Source organism: Phalaenopsis equestris, unplaced genomic scaffold (genome assembly GCF_001263595.1).
Source record: "Phalaenopsis equestris unplaced genomic scaffold, ASM126359v1 Scaffold000206, whole genome shotgun sequence".
Taxonomy (NCBI): Eukaryota; Viridiplantae; Streptophyta; class Magnoliopsida; order Asparagales; family Orchidaceae; genus Phalaenopsis; species Phalaenopsis equestris.
The window spans coordinates 725,109-742,255 of record NW_018164648.1 but is presented as its reverse complement, the minus strand read 5'-3'; the positions used below and the strand labels follow the sequence as shown (position 1 = coordinate 742,255).

Here is a 17,147-nt window from a genome sequence, read left to right as displayed (position 1 = left end):
TTTGATTATATACTAATATATAAGAAATATTTATGTTTAGTTTATGCAAAATAATTTAGAATATAATACACACAGATACATATAATCGTTAATTTAACTTTGATAAATTTGGTTTAAAGTTACTGTCAATTTTTCTTTTCAAATTGTGTAATATTTATTCGGGTTTTATCAAGGTTTTTTTTTATGTTTTTATAGGCTTTACTATGCTGAAATTGATATTGGAACACCTTCAAAGCCTTACCACGTGCAGGTGGACACGGGAAGTGACATCCTTTGGTTGAATTGCATCACTTGTAAGCATTGCCCTAAGAAGAGTGATATTGGGGTAATGCATTGCTTGAAATTTTATGTGTTTTACGATTCGCTTATCTACTGAGGCGGGTGATTGGCTTCCCCCAAAGCATCCTAATTATATGAAGAGCTTGGTTTTGGTTTCTTTTGTAGATAACACTTTCTCTTTATGATCTCAAGAGTTCTTCGAGTGGAAGCCTAATGTCTTGTGATGAGAGCTTCTGCTCATCAACATATGGTGGTGAGATCCCTGGTTGTATTCATGATGCACCATGCCAATACACCGTATTATACGGTGATGGTAGCTCGACTGCTGGATATTTTGTGACAGATCTTATGCACTATAATCTTGTTTCTGGTAGTCATCAAACAAAAATAGCCAGTGCAAGCGTTACATTTGGGTGAGTTTTACTAGCATGAGTTATGAATTTTACTTTAGGAAGGTTTTGTAGAATAACATGTAATTTAAACTTGATAATTTGCAAATATATGTTTCATATTGCTCTTTTTCTTTGCCTAATACTTTAGGAAGGTTTCTTTGCAAATATATGTTTCATTTGCAATCTGAGAGTGCATAATATGAAATTATGTTTTATTTTTAGTCATGATGTTGTTTAGCGGTTTTCTTATGGGGTCCACATGCCTTAAATTTTTTATCGTTTAACCATCTTAAATAGAGCTTGACTGCAACATTTTAGTTAGTGCTATAAGCGCACTAGTACACTGAACGAATAACTCAATACCTGTTCATATAAGATTAAATTGTATTCATTTATTTTGATAGTCTAGTGAGTTGGAATTGAATTTTTAAAGTTTTACATTTAAATAAACAAGCTTGAACATTGACATGCTTCTTCATTTAGATTCGTTAACATACTTGTCTGTTGTTCATGAATTTACTTGATGATAGTTCAATAGCACACTCATTTAATCATTATTTAATTATTTGATAATAACTTATTCTATATTATTATATTAGTATATTAATATTGTTACATCATATGGACTTCACAAGTTTTTTATATACTAGAGAATATAAATATGATAAAAATATTGAGCAACTAGGTGGACGGAAGAATTAAAAACCTGAAACATTTGTTTGAATCATAAACACCCTACACATAAGTTAACATTGACTATAGTTGATTATAGCTCAAACATGATAAGAAAATTAATGAACAAGCTTTAATAAGATTTTGACATGCGAGTTTTGTTCAAACTTGGCTCAAATTTGACAATAAAATAAATGAACAATCATGAGCAAGGTAGTACTATGCTCAAATTGACTATTTATAACTTAATTTAAATGGAATGAGGTGGTAAAAATGTTTCCTTTACACACAGCTAGTCCTTGAGTGCTTTAGATTCAAAGTGAGTGTACCAAAAAGAGTTATTTTTCAATTTTAAATCATAGAATGTATAACTGCATGCACATAAGATCCATGCCAAGAGTTCCTCATGGAAACCATTGGATTCTAGACTTATTGTACTGCTTTTTGCCTTGCAAACATATCGTCTACATTGCTAACCTCCATGGCACTAAGTTTTTTGTCGAATTTACTTGGGGAGGAAAATTGCTTAATTTATTATTCACAAATAAGGTACATTTATTTATAAGAAAACCAATCCCTCCTTATTTACAAACTTACTAAACACATCTCACCTAAATTAAGAAAGGAAATATTTCTGAATAAAAATAGAAAATTATAAAATAGGAATGGAATAAACCAAATAAAAGTTTTCTAAGATATCACAATCAAATCCTCCAAGATCTAGAGGTCGTGGCCGGCTCACATGAGAGAGGTAAATATGGAAAGGACCAAATCTTCTTAGATTTCCACTTCCCCTCAATCTGGGTTGTAGATATTGTAGAGACTGAGCTTATTATTGAATTTTGAGGTGTTGAGAGGCAGAGCTTTGGTGAAGACATTTGTAACTTGTTGGCGTGTCGAGATGTAGCTTCTAGCCATATAACTCCTCCATTGAACTTTTCAGAGATGGAGTGTCTATCAATTTCAATATGCTTGATCCTGTCTTGATGCATAAGATTCTTGGTAATATTGATTGATACTTGACTCTAAAAAAAAAATCTGTATATACTTATCAAAAGAACATTCTAGTTATCGTAATAATTTATGAATTTTGATCCCTTCAAGATCCCTAAGACAAGTGCCTTGATTATGCACTATTTTTTGAAACAACTTGTTTCCTACTTCTCCATATAACCATATTTCCCCATATATATGAGTAATAACCTGTGGAAGATCTTCTGTAAGTGAGTTCTCTCGCCCAACTAACTTCAGTGTAGGGTTTTATTTCTCTGTTATTGGTTTTCACAAAAATTAATTCATAACCTGGAGGCTTCTTGAGAAACCTCAAAATCATGTAAACCATCCTCTTCATTTGGGCAATTCTTATGCTGACTCACAATACTGACAGAGTATGCAATATCCCATCTTTAGTATTTTTCCTTATTCACAAATATAATTTCTTCTCCCCCTGTTAAACTTCTTGTTTGGTTCTATTAAAGTATTAGCACGTTTGCATTCAATCATCTTCGTTTCTTTTAGTAGATCTAGGATGTATGTCCTATGATATCACAATCCATTTATTCGACCTTGCTACCTCCATATCTAGAAAATATCTCATGTTTTTTAGGTACTTGATTTCAAACTCAACGACCAACACTTCTTTGATTTTAAGAATTTTTCTATCATCATAACCCACGAAAATCATTTCATCTATATTTATGATCAGTGCAACGATCATATCTCCTTGAGTGTCTTTTATTAATAATATGTGATCAACTTGAATTTGAGAATATCAATTGGATTTCATAGTTTTAAGAAACCTTTCAAACCACACCCTTGGTGATTGTTTAAGCACATAGAGAGACTTTTTGAGTTTGCATACAAGGTCCTTATTGAAATTATTCTCAAATCTTGGTAGTATCTCCATGTACACATCTGCTTCTAGATCTCCATTTAGGAAAATATTTTCGTTGTTAAGTTGATGCGGTTCATATACCTTATTAACTACTTTTGAAAGAACAACTTTGATAGCATTCAGTTTGATAACTGACACAAATGTCTTCTGATAGTCAATTCCATAGGCTTGTGTGAAACTTTTAGAAATAAATCTAACTTTGAATTTTTCAACACTCCCGTCAACTTTGTATTTAATGCTGAACTCCCATGTGCATCCTACTGGCTTCTTATCTTTAAGAAATTTATTAAGAGTCTATGTGCCATTATGACTTAGTGCTCGAATCTCTTCTTCTGCTCTTCTCCATTCTGGACTTTCAGGAGCTTCATGAGTAGAAATATGCACATTACAAGGTTAGATATGAACACTATAGGTTTAAAGTTGTTTTCGATAAGCTACACACTTCTGAATTGGTATCTCTTACAACTTTCCTTTTCATGAGCCCATAAGAGGAAGGGGATAACTCATGAGTACTGGACTCCTTACTCGAAATTTCACGAAAATATGAACTCGGGTTTTGGTTCAGTCTTTGTAAGTTATATTCCACTTGCTCGAGTTTTTTCTTCCTCCCAGTGTACACATGAATTTTTTTTTTATTTGGACTTCAGGTTGGGTTGGTTGGATATTCTCAACAAGAATAGGAGAGTCATGTGAAAGAAGAGTATGCGAGTATGTTGTGTAGGTGACATCAAGTGCATCTCAAAATTGATCTTCATTGACACTCTCCTCCTGCAAATTAGATTTGAGATAGAATGATTGATTTTTAAAAATTTTGACATCCATGGAAATTAGATTTGAGATAGAATGATTGATTTTTAAAAAATTTGACATCCATGGAGTTGTTGTATTTTCTGGTAATAGGACAGTAACGGTTTTTTTGTTGGAGACATACCCAAATAAAATACACTTAATAGATTTATGGTCAAGTTTGGTTCGGGTTGGGGAATGAATGTGAAAAAAAGGAGATATTAATTGGTATACTAGGAGAGAAAAAATCTGATGTGTGGATAGGTATCCATCAAAGTATGAAATAATATTTTGAAGTTGAGTATCCTGCCAGACATTCAATTAATAAGATATAATGCAGTAAAACCTGCTTGTTCTTAAAAATATTTTGAAACTTAATGAGAAATCATTATTGAGCATAATACTTCAAATAAATGCTTGTTTTTTTTCTCTGTTATTCCATTTTGTCGTGCGGTATCAATATATGAACTCACATGAATGATTTTATTTTTTGAAAGATAAGATGCAAGAATGGAGTTAAAATCTCTTTGCATTGTTAGTTTTGAAGATTTGAGTTTTTCATTTGAATTGAGTTCTAATCATGTCATAGAATATTTGGAAGATTTAGGTTGATTTATTTTTTTTTAATTTAGAATACCCAAGTATTTCTAGTGTGATCGTCAATAAGTGAGACAAAACATCTAGCCTCGTTTAGGGTTTTCACCTTTGAAGGTCCCAAAATATCACTGTGAATAATGAAAAAAGGATGCGAGGGTTTTTACTTAGTAAAAAGATAACTATTTACAGTGTGTTTGACAAGTTATTAAGGGTCCGTTTGGGGTAGTTTATGTGTTTCAGGATAAGCTGCTTATCCTAAAACGCGGCTTGCGGGCCGATCGCAGAGTCGACCCGTGGCCTGTGTTTAGTGTAAAAACCCAAACGTAATTTCGGATAAGCTAGTGAAACGCGCGAACCAAACAGTACGGCGGCGTTTTGAAAATGCCGCCCGCACTTATAAGCTGCCCCAAACGGACTCTAAGTCTCACATTAATAAAAACTAAATTTTTTAATTGAGAAGCAGATGTAAATGCAACTTAGCAACATAATTGAAGTTAGGATGATCCAAATGACAATTTCATAGTATGACCTATTTTTCGATAGACATAGACTCAAAGGCTCATCAATTTTAGGGACATATGATAGCGGGATCAGTTGTGTGTTTAGAGAGAGATTTTTTTTAGTAGGTATAAGTCTTAATACATTCCACCACCTGAAATTCACAAGAGTTTGCAAGAAATTTAGTTGTAATTTTTATCTCATGATTAGGCTTACTAATTGAAATCAAATTGCAGTCCAATTATGGAACATATAAGATAGATGAAAGAGTAATATCCTGAGAGAGCTCCACATCTCCTTTTCCAATTATATTTGAATGTGATCTGCTGCAAGTCTTACCAATATAGATGCAAAAATCTCTTAATAGTTGACCAGAGCATTTTTGTTTCCGGTCATATGATTAGAAGCTCCTGAATTTATGATTCAAGTTCTGAATCTTTTTTCATTACTGATAAGATGGGAGGATGATATATTATCTTAGTGTGTCACAAGGTTGATGTGCTGCTCTGAGTTACCTCTAAAGAGTTTCTTCAGTACTTCAAGCTGTTCTTGGGTGAATGGTTCCTTCGATCCTTCGAATGTTGTAGCAACATTTGCTTTTCTATCTTGATCCATCCTTCCCTACTCAGGTTTCTAGCCGGCTGTTTTCCATTTGATTTCCAACATTTGTCTTTGATATGCCTAATCATCTTGTACTAATCACATATGTGACGATTCTTCTTGACCTTTGAGTCATGGAAAGAGTTATGGGCGTATAGAGCTAACTCAAAATGAACGTCTTCATTCCGTACTTGGTCATAAGCCTTATGCACTTATAGGGTTAGAATTTTGGGAAGAAGAGGGAATTCTGGAAGCTGCTTGCTGTGCTATCCTTATTGCACAGTTTTGGCTGTTGGAGTCATTGCTGTGATCTTTTTTGAAGGCCGACAACAAGCAGGGAACTATAGGCAGGAAGATATCTATGCACGCTGGGAATTGCAAGTAGGAGTAGGAATTTGCTGATCCACACTCTACAACCCTTCAGGGAAATAATCGGGAACCCACACTAGGAACTTCAGGAAGACACTAATCATCTCTAAAGGAAGATGAAACAGGGTCTACAAAGGTCTGGGAACTGCACAATCCACGACTTTGCTTACTACTTGGTTCTTTAGAGGTCTTGGCGAGAATTAGAACACAGATCTGATGAGCTTACTGGGAATTGCGGCCTACAGGAAGGGTATTGGAAGAAGTTCAACTTTGATAGCTGCATGGAGAAATTCAATAGAGGGCCTGCAGGAAGACAGGTGGCTGCAGGGAAGATTCCGACACTAGATGGCTGCTGGAGACACTCTGACGGTTGGTTGGAAGAAGTTCAACTTTGATAGCTGCATGGAGAAATTCAATAGAGGGGCTGCAGGAAGACAGGTGGCTGCAGGGAAGATCCGACACTAGATGGCTGCTGGAGACGCTCCGACGGTTGGAAAAAAAAGGGATCTAGGGTTTGTTTCCTAAAACTTTGATATCATGTAAAATTTACTTGGGGAGGAAAATTGCTTAATTCATTATTCATAAATAGGGCACATGTATATATGGAAACCAATCCCTCCTTATTTATAAATTTACTGAACATATCTCACCTAAATTAGGAAAGGAAAGAATTCTAAATTAAAATAAAAAAACATAAAATAGGAAGGAAATGAACCAATCAAGGTTTCCTTATATCCCAATCAAATCCTCCAAGATTTGGAGGTGGTGGCCGGCCCACATGAGAGATAAATATGAAAAGGACCAAGTATTCTCAGATTTTCACAAATTTCCTTGTAGAAATAAGAAAAAGAATTAATAGATAAAAATAAATTATATTGGTTGTTCAATCCACTTTATCGAACAAGAGTATGAATGCAACAAGTTGCTGGTGGAAGGCTATGTTGGGCCGTTTGCTTTCCATCATGTATGCCCAAAATCACCATACCTTTAAGAGCCAAAGGGATATTGACACTTGTCCCACCTCTTGACAATAAAAACATTTCATACAAGTTTACTCTGATATGTAGAAACCATATCTTATCTAAGAAGCCATCTACTTAGCTTTTGAGTTGGAATTTGCTTGGCAATTGTGACTTAGGTTCAACCATCCAATAAGTTTTTGACATGCCCTCTCTTGGCTTGATCTTCTCAAGGGCTTGGTAACCCCTCGATGTCATCGTCATTAATGATATGTTGAAACTAGAATGTTACATAATAATCAAGCATAATTAAGTATCATTATTGCAACCTTGAAGGCAATGACTTAAATGGAAAAAAAATGGAGAGGTTTGTTTCTTTCCATCCTAAGAGCCATCCAACAATTGTTTGCCTGCCAATTCATGAATCAAGTTGACTTTTTTGGTGTCGTTTGCCATGGCCGCTCAACAAACCTTGTTGTTTATACGCCATGGCTTGATTAATGAAGGTTTGAGCTCTTGAACGTACATTCGTTGTACCATAGAGAAAAAGCCTTCTTTTATATTCTTTGAAGGTTTTTAATAAAGCAATCATTTTTTTTACTCTTTTTGTTCTGCTTTTGTATCCTAAATCTAGTCTCTTTGATTAGCTATATTACATATCTCTCTCTCTCCAGTTCACATAAGATAACTTCAAACATTAATATCATTCCTTTGTGTCAAGGGATACACTGTGACTTCGCTGGAAATATTAACTGTTTCATGGAGCAGCATTCTAATTTCGGCACACTCATCATATACTTATTGAGATGAAGGGTGTAAATAAGTCGGCATGAACATGTATTCTTTCTCTCGGTTCACTAGCTTAGAATTTTTAATGAGTCAATATATTGTTTGTTTTTAGGTCATTAATAAACGTGTTTAACATGAGTTGAACATGAACATTAAGCTAACTTAATGAATACCAAATGCATCAATAATGATGGCTCTAATTTCATGAAATTTTTTTTTGTAAATTTCATGGTATAATGTCCTTAATTCATAATTTAATAAAATATGTGTTTGGGACGGATAATATGAGCTGTAGTTGTTTAACTATCATTTAACTTATAATATGCATTAAAGATGGTTTGAATTGTATATATATGTGTTTGCGTGCACATGTGTTTGTGTGTGTATACAATATTAATAAACGAGGAGGAGAAAAAAAAAGGCTCACATGTTCTTATTTGTTTTATAGCTCTGATGCATAAGAATTCAAAAAAGATTTTATTTTTTCTCTTATGATTGAGGGCTTTCCCTTCCCCATAAACGTAGTCAAGGTAGCTTTTGTTCATGCTTGGCCCACTTCGACGAGTCTTAAAAGATTTTCTATAATGTCCACTTTTTTCATTAATGAAAAAGCCAAAAAACGAATTATTATGCGTTCAAACACAAACTATTTTAGGCTTATTTATCTGATTGAAGACTCAGCATTCTAGCTGGATGAATAGCTTGAAAATGATAGAAGACGTAGCTGGATTTGCCTTTTTTCTGGGGTTGGTGGAGGGTAATAAAATCTCGAAAGAAATTTAAATCTTTTTTTTTTCAAGAAAGAAAAGAATTTAGTGTCATGCTGCTTTTTTGATTCTCGTTGTTCTACGCTTCTAGCTACAAAACAAAAACCATACTACTTCATAGGTTAATGTGGTTTATGAAATGATTCCCGTTGCTTTAATTTAGAACTCAGCTAATACGAACAAGCACCAATTTACCATCTAGTTAATAGGGGGGTTAGACTGACTGACTGAGTATATTGGATTAGTACAATTGTTTAGTCATGATTTTTTTTTATATGTTTTTAAATAATTGTTGAGTCGTTTTTAGTATGGATAAAGCGGGCATATTTAGAACATGAGGCTTCTGCCCATGCTGATTTTGGCTTAGGTTGAGGTATTCAATCTTAATCCTGCTATGTAGAGAGATTTTTGCCGTGGCTCGATTTTGTGATATATAGTTTATAATAAGGGCAACATACTGTTCCAGGACCATCTTCTAATCTTTTGCCTAAGCATACCATAAAAAAATAATCTTACGAAGTGCTCTACCCGCACTGTGGCCTTACTATTTTACTGCCTATTATTTAATCTTAAATGCATGTATCGGTGGTGCAATATGTTGTGTAAAAATGCATTTTCTTGTTTAATATAAGGCCCTCATCTAATATTTTGAATCTATTTGTAAAAGAATTCACATATTGGAAAATTCACAATTGTTTCCTATAAGCGAATTTAGTAAAATGTACTTATCCAAAAATGAAATGATATCTAAGCATCATAACTTTTGTAGGAAGATCACATTTGATGAGATTTACAAGAGCCTTGACGTATGAATAAAGCTGCAATGCTCTTATATAGTTTCCATTCTGCGTTTATTATGATAAAAAAACAACTCAAATGTTTGTGTATTTTGTTTTATACTTTCAACAATTTAATCTTTTTGATATAATATCATAATTTCTTTGCGGTAAAAGCATGTATTTACTATTGCTTCCTTTATTTTTGGTTTTTTTTTTGTTTCTCAGCCATGGTTTGCTCCCTTTGTAGATGTGGTAACCAGCAGTCTGGCGACCTTGGATCATCAGCGGAAGCAGTTGATGGAATACTTGGATTTGGACAGTCAAACTCATCCATGATATCGCAACTTGCTTCTGCTGGAAAAGTAAGAAAGATATTTTCACATTGTTTAGACACTAAAAATGGAGGTGGTATATTCGCCATAGGACATGTGGTAGAGCCTAAAGTCAAGACAACACCATTGGTACCTGACATGTACGTTCTGAATTAAAGATTTTGAACTCACTATTCGCTGTAAAATACTGCTTGTGTTTCATGATGTTCTGCTGGACATTTTTTAAACTAACTGAAAAAAAACAAAAGAAAAGCAGTTAAAGCTTGGCCTTTTTTGGAAATGTATATGTCCTTTAGTATTTATCGAAGCATGATCAGAGTCAGTGGTATAGCTTGGCTTGATTAATGACAAGAGCTGATTATATATAACTCATTATGCATCATGCGGCTGCATGTTAGGATTCAGGGAGGATGCTTCTTATGCTGAATTAATTCAATGTTCAATAAATATATATTGGGCTTTAAGGATTGGTATCTGTTCACTATCAACTTGCTCAACATGAAACGTGTGATGATTTAATACATAATAATACTTTCATGTTTATTCTGCACTTATCTATTTTCCTTGGAGTCTTTTATATGTTTTTACGACTATTAGTGATACCGGAGTTAACTCAAAACGACACTACAAAAACAAATGTTGTTACTGAAAGCAAATATGTTTTTGCAACCAAACACACTTGAAAGGGAAATACAACAACAAACACTTGGAAACACCACTAAAGTGTATCCCAAGGTTGGTTGAGGTCAGCTTGGTGGATGAGAATGGCTAGCGGGTGTAGCGACAACAAAGGAATGCTGGTAGCAGTGAGGGGGAGGCGCAAAAATGCAGGGGCAACAAGTATGGTTGCTGTCATGTATGATGACAACGAGGAGTTGGGGTGCGTAGCGGTGGAACAATAGGAAGGCGGTGTTGCATGGCTGCCCTCGGCGACAGCAGCAATGGGAGGGCTGGAATAGTAAGAACAAGGTTAGAAAGGTGTGGTTTGGGCGGCAACAATGGAGGAAGGGAAGGAGGAGACGGTTGGAAGGCTGGAGGCTGTAGGAAAATGACAAAGGCGAAGGAGTTTCTAGGTGGCTATAGTGGTACAAGTGGTCGGACAACGTGGACACCAATGTTGGTGGGCTGGAACTGCTGGGCCAACAAAGCGGGGGAAGGGGAAGACAATGAAGATGAGTGGAACTGTAGAAAACAACAACCAGAATGCTGTCTCGAGCAGCTGCAACAATGAAGGGCGGCTGGGAGCGACGTGGGTAGGATGTGAAAGGGAATTGGGAAGATACAAACCGCCTGTAGACCAATATACAATAATACCACTACCTGGAATCCTAGGATACAACTCTCAAAGAGTTGAAGAGACGTCAATAGCTGTCCCAATTTAATACACACAAAAAATGCTGAACCTAAAACACATGAATCACATATATAATTCCTAGAAAACTAGGATTGGATCCCCTATGGAATAGAAGCTCCAATCCCTTGTGGAATAGCTAATCGGTCCTCACGGGTTTGGACCGGTTTGGTCAAGATGAAGGAAATCGCTAGAGATAGCTATGAATCCCTTCGCGTCGCTTTTGTGGCTTCAAGGACACACTTGCATCAGTCTCTTGGGGTTGGAGGATCTTCGACCTCACTTGTCAAAGCTTCTATCTACCCTTTGCTGGTGATGGAGCTGTCGTAACGTCTCGGGGCAAAAAGCTCTTTGACTGCGGTCCTAGAAGCTCCTGGATCCATTGACAACTGCATTGTCTCCCAAAACACTTGATGAGCTTTCTCCATTTGTGAGTAGCGATCCATATCGGTCCAACCATCTGACAGTACCCTGTCGAGTTGAACAGGGATTCCGTGCCATGTGTATTCTGTTGAATTCTCCAAAAGCAACCTTAGGTTGGTTCAACCTGATTTAAGGTGAGGACAATCTGCATATCCCTGAATGGTGATGTTCATGGTGGTAAGCTATCAAACAGGACATCCCAAAACTCTCTATACTAACTGACTTGTGTTTGAAACCGAATATCTTGTCCCACTCTCCTCTGTCATCACCAATACTGACCGTACAAGCACTTCTCTATTGACAAAAGCATATGTAATTTTGAACTTCACAAACAATATAAAGATTATGCGTTTGTCATCCTTGTTGAAGGATTGGGTGTTCTTGAGCCCATTATGCTGAGCTTGTAGTTAAACTATCACGATCTTGCCAACAAAACGTGACAAACATTTATGAGCACGACCTCACACACCACTCTTGATCTTACAGCTGGCTCCCAATTGAAAATTTTATGTAGTTAAACTATCACGATCTTGCCAACAAAACGTGGCAAACATTTATGAGCACGACCTCACGCACCACTCTTGATCTTACAGCTGGCTTCCAATTGAAAATTTTACGAGATACCTCTTGCCAATGCTGATCCTGTTCTTTTTCTTCAATCACGTCGTAGAAGATGGCTGGGAATGCATCTGAGTTGTGAGGCTCAATTTGTTCACCATCTGTATAGATGTCACATTTTTGCTGCTCTCTTCATCGATGATGAGACCACATATCTTTCATTTCACAGTTCAACGAGTGTAAAATATATTGTGGTGAAGCCACTATTGATTCAATGCAGCCTTAGTTTGTAGGACCGTTGAACTACAAACATTTCGCTCTCATTTGGTCGAAGATGATATTCCTCACCCTTTTCTTTGACTACCTTCGATTTTCTCTTTCTCCACAACATCCTGCTCAGTGAAGGACACAACTCCTCTTCTTCACAATGTCGGCTACGGTCGAGAACTCTGCTAGGGCTTCCAATGGCGATTTTGGTCGCAATTGATTCTACCGCTGGACGGAAAGGACCTCGCATCGTCGACTCTCGCTCCGTCGTCTGGCGTCTGTGTCTACGTCGGCGTCGACATTTGCAATTCCCTGTCGCGGCTCGCGTCACGAACACTCAACTGCTCGCGTCGTCGTCTTCCTCAATATGGCTACACTACTCCTACTCGATATCGCTCCACGCCTCTGTCGCTCGAAGCTTCGTTGTCTGCGCCCGACTGTTTGTTTTTCTTCTGTTTCGGCGTTGCTCATGCTTCTGCGCCCGACAACTTCTCTGCCTTTCAGCAATCTCGCAGTAGTTTAACAGCGACAACCTCTGATGGCGTTTCCTTCTTCTTTGGTTGAGCCGGACAAAGTCTCATTTGCCCATGTGGTGGGTAACCCTCAGGTGGAGTCCGCAGTGGTATTCCCCTCAAGTTATAAGGATTCTTGTGAGAGTACAGATGAATGTTTTTTTATTAAGAAGGGAAATAGAAAATGTGGAAAAGAAGCAATCTTTTTCTCTGAATAAGAAATTTCTACCTTGACAAAAAAATTCAAGTTTGCTCTTATTGGAAAATTTCAGTGGGAACACCATTCTATGGATGTTATCAGAAAGTGGTGATGATCTTAAGCTAGTAGACAAGTGGAAAGTGAGACTTATGGATGAGAGACATGTGTTGATCCAACTAACAGTGGCTGAAGACTACACCAGAATTTTCTTCAAGAAATATCTTAATATCGAAGGCAAATCAATGAAGTTACTCAAGTGGTCTCCTAGCAAATCAAGGAAGTTACTCAAGTGGTCTCCTAATTTTGACCCAAATCATGAAACTCCCACTGTACCGGTATGGTTTAGTTTACCTGGTCTTAAGCTGCATTTTTTTCACCATCAGGTTCTTTACTTTATTGGGGCCATTCTTGAGGATCCTTTGAAATTAAATCTGCCTACTTTCAACCTAATCAAACCCTTAGGCGCAAAAATTCCACCTTTCTTCAATGAAATAAAGAAAGGGAAAAAGGTAATATGAAACCCAGGTAAAATATTATCATTTATATGCAAGGCATCATATGCTTGGGGATCATTTAAAACTATATCTGCCTACTTTCAACTTAACCAGATCCTCGGTGGCCAGAATACTTGTGGAAAGGGATATTATTTTACCTGATGTTACTGAAGTCTGACTGTGCACAACCCATAATGGTTATTGACAACAAATCGTCATGGAACTTAAACCCCCATATTATACCCACTGTAAGATGTTTGGTCATATCCTTGCTAAATGTCACAAGCTTCATCCCAATTTGAAATCTAAGGTTCAAGTGAATAAGGATGAGTCTAAGCCCACTGCTGTGGACATTTTAGTTCCACCTGAGGAGGATACTACCAGACAGGAGGTGTCTGTTGCCCCTGAGGACCCCTCATGACACTGCTGTTACTGTTATTGCGAGTGATGCGTTGCTGACACCTACAAACTCCATAGTAAACAATACTGCAAATAATAGTGTTCAGATTGATAATCAGGAAAGCCTCGTAACTCCACTTCTTCAAGAAGTATCCGGTGTAGAGACAACTCATACTTCACATATTTTACAACCTATTGTGGGTACTACTGTTGGTATTCCTTCCGCTTCAACCCTACCCCAACAGGCTGATTCTTTGAAGGAGGAATGACATGTTTGCATTTACAGGAGGAAGAAGAAAAATGGAGATCTACTAGAGCTCAAGAGTCTTATGGATGATACTTTGGTTACTATGGGTAATGGTCAGCACCTTACCCAATCTGCTAGCTGAATCCCTACTGAGAATTAGAGCCAGAGGCAAAAATACATTGGGGTGACCCACACTTTTTCAGCGCCCGGGTGGTTTTTGGGTTTTTTTATTTCTATATGTACCAATTTTTTTACATTTTTTGGTGTGTGTTGTACCGTGTGGGTTGGGTATTTAGGCCCATTCATTATATATATATCGTACGTGTATTATTTAAACATTAAACTTAAATGAATTTCATTCGGGCACTAAAGAAAGGCGAGGGTATTAATTAAAAAAGTATTTAATAATAATTTTAATTGCAATACTTAAATTTTTAAGTTTAAAGTGTTAAAATTCTAATTAAAATAGTGCGAAACAACAATAATTTATAATTAAATTAAAACACAATCAAATAAATTGATATTTGTATATTTTATAGGTGATAAATTAATAGAAGTTAAGAGCAAGCAAATCGTCTATCATCAATGTGAGTGCTCATATTCTTTTACTATAGTAATATTTTATTTTTTCGTGATCAAATACATTTATTGTTACTATTATAGTACCACATATAAATGATTTATGGTTTTAATGAATTTTGTTCATATTACACGAATGACCTGTGTGCTCTCAGTTGTGCTTAATTTATCATTGAATCATGTATACAAATATTAACCGCCATGTAATTGAGGATGAAATAGTGATTTTTAAAAAGATAATAGTTTTATAGTATGTTTGTATGTGCTTGCTTAACTATGATAGAGTCACATTTTGATGGTACTAGTGAGAGAACACTAAAGTATCCGTGTACGTATATTCAAAAGGACACTGATATTGAAGTACGTTAACTGGTACAAACATTTAGACGGTGCTCCTATACAGTTGTATAGGTAAGTCATTGATATATTAAAACTCTTTGAATAACATCAAATATTTATATTGATTTATTAAAAATTTAATTGACATGTATATTGCTTTCCTTTTCTATTGTATTATTGTAATTGAGGAGTATGAGTATTCACTGACTTGTTTAGCTCAATGTTATTTTAAATCAACTTTTCAGGTTAATTCGACACTATGATTGTTGGGTCCTAAGCCCCAATGTGAAAAGTGGATGGGTGCATTAGATAGTCGACAACTAACGTAAAATTTGTCAAAAAATTATGTTTTTTAAATTAAAATATGACACTCAATAGAACACATTGTATAAAATGGATTCATGTAGCTGAACCCACTTAGTGGGATAAAGACTTCTTGTTGTTGTGTTTTCAAGTTAATTTAATTGATTAAAAGATGAACGATAGAAGAGAAAATATTTATAGAGGACACAAACAACCAATAACGAGGTAAATTTAATTTTATTAGTAACTTTTTCCTCTGTTAAATAGTAACCGAATATAAATAACATAGTTCCCACCGTCATACTGTCTATTCTCGTCTTGGTTAATTTCAATATCTAGGTCGGGTCGTGACACTAAGTTACTCTATCCAGCTCCTGACCATTCTGCTCCACTCCCTGATGCGTGCTCATTTTGAGGTCTCTAACTATGGGTGGTTGTTTGACTGGTGGTGGTTGCTTACTCTGCTTATGCTATCGCTCCACTTTTAGGGCTATGGTTTGCATGTCCCTCAGTGTCTAATAGATTTGAAGCTAGACCACATTACTAATGGCGAACTTCAGGCCTCCTAAGTACCCGCCTATGGTGTGCTTCTTTGTCTCATTTGATTCTGATTCATACTTCAACTTAAACAACATAAATTCTGTCTTGCACTCCTCCATTGATAGCTTCTGCTGCAGATAGTGGAGCTTCAAGAAAATATCTTTGCGATATCGTGGGGATAAGTGCCGTCGACGGATTGCCTTTTTTATTTTCTCCCAAGAAGTGATTTTGTCACGTCCTATCCATCCCTCCATCTCCAGGTTCTCCCACCACAAAGAAGTATTCTTCTTCAGCTTGATGACGGCGAGCTTTACTCTTTTGTCATCGGGCAACTCCTTGTATTCAAAGATCTGCTCAGCCAGGTTCTCCCACCACAAAGAAGTATTCTTCTTCAACTTGATGACGACGAGCTTTACTCTTTTGTCATCGGGCACTCCTTGTATTCAAAGATCTGCTCAGCAATCTACATCAACTCGAGGAAATTATTTGGATCCATTCTCCCCGTGAAGTCTGATTGGTCCACCTTCTTTCCTAGATCTATTGTCTAACTGTCACTGCATCCCTGTATCCTCTAACAAAAATCTCATCTCTGTATTGTCCAATAGGCACTTGAGCTCTAGGACTCCTTTGATACCATATCCCAAAATGTTGTTGCCCGCCTTCTTCTCCGATAGAATCATCCCTCTAGAAGAAATTCACGTGTTCTTGATCTCCTTCACGGATTTCACTATCACGTTCGACTGTAATCCCTCCCTTGGTTCTTTCCACAAGGAGATCGAGTTGGTGCAGCATTTGGAGTAGCCGTTGCATGTCGTCCATGGTAGATTCTTGATCAGATTCATACAATTGTATCTTCGGAGCTCAGTTAGGGTTTTGACTGTGGGTAGGTGGAAGGAGGTGTGGAGGGTGGAGATGGGGGTGGTGGGGGGGGGGGTATATATGGGGTAATGCTAGAAACTCTATAATAGGACTAGGGTTAGACTAACTTTTATACCAAATGATACCAGAGCTGACCCAAAATAACACTAGGAAAGTGATTGTTATTACTGAAAGCAAATGATTACAACCAAAACATACTTACAAGAAAAATACAACAACAAACACAAGTAAACACCGCTAAAGTGCATCCCAAGGGTGGTGGAGGTCGGTTAGGTGTACCAAAATGGCTGGCGGGTGTAACGACAACAAAGGAATGCTGATAGCAGCAAGGGGGGGGGGGGAAA

General features: G+C 36.6%; 1 protein-coding gene across 4 annotated transcripts in view; it reads left to right on the top strand.

Annotated features, from left to right (window-relative positions):
- Positions 1-17,147, top strand: part of LOC110023039 (aspartic proteinase-like protein 2) — a 74,920-nt gene that overhangs the window by 1,355 nt on the left and 56,418 nt on the right. For all 4 annotated transcript variants that reach the window (XR_002293838.1, XR_002293839.1, XM_020722250.1 and 1 more), the window contains exons 2-4: positions 196-325; positions 445-692; positions 9,629-9,853. Coding sequence is in view for 2 of the 4 variants with exons in the window: in XM_020722250.1 (XP_020577909.1) it covers positions 196-325; positions 445-692; positions 9,629-9,853 (603 nt within the window). In the remaining 2 variants the exon portion in view is untranslated. The remainder of the gene's footprint in view (positions 1-195; positions 326-444; positions 693-9,628; positions 9,854-17,147) is intronic.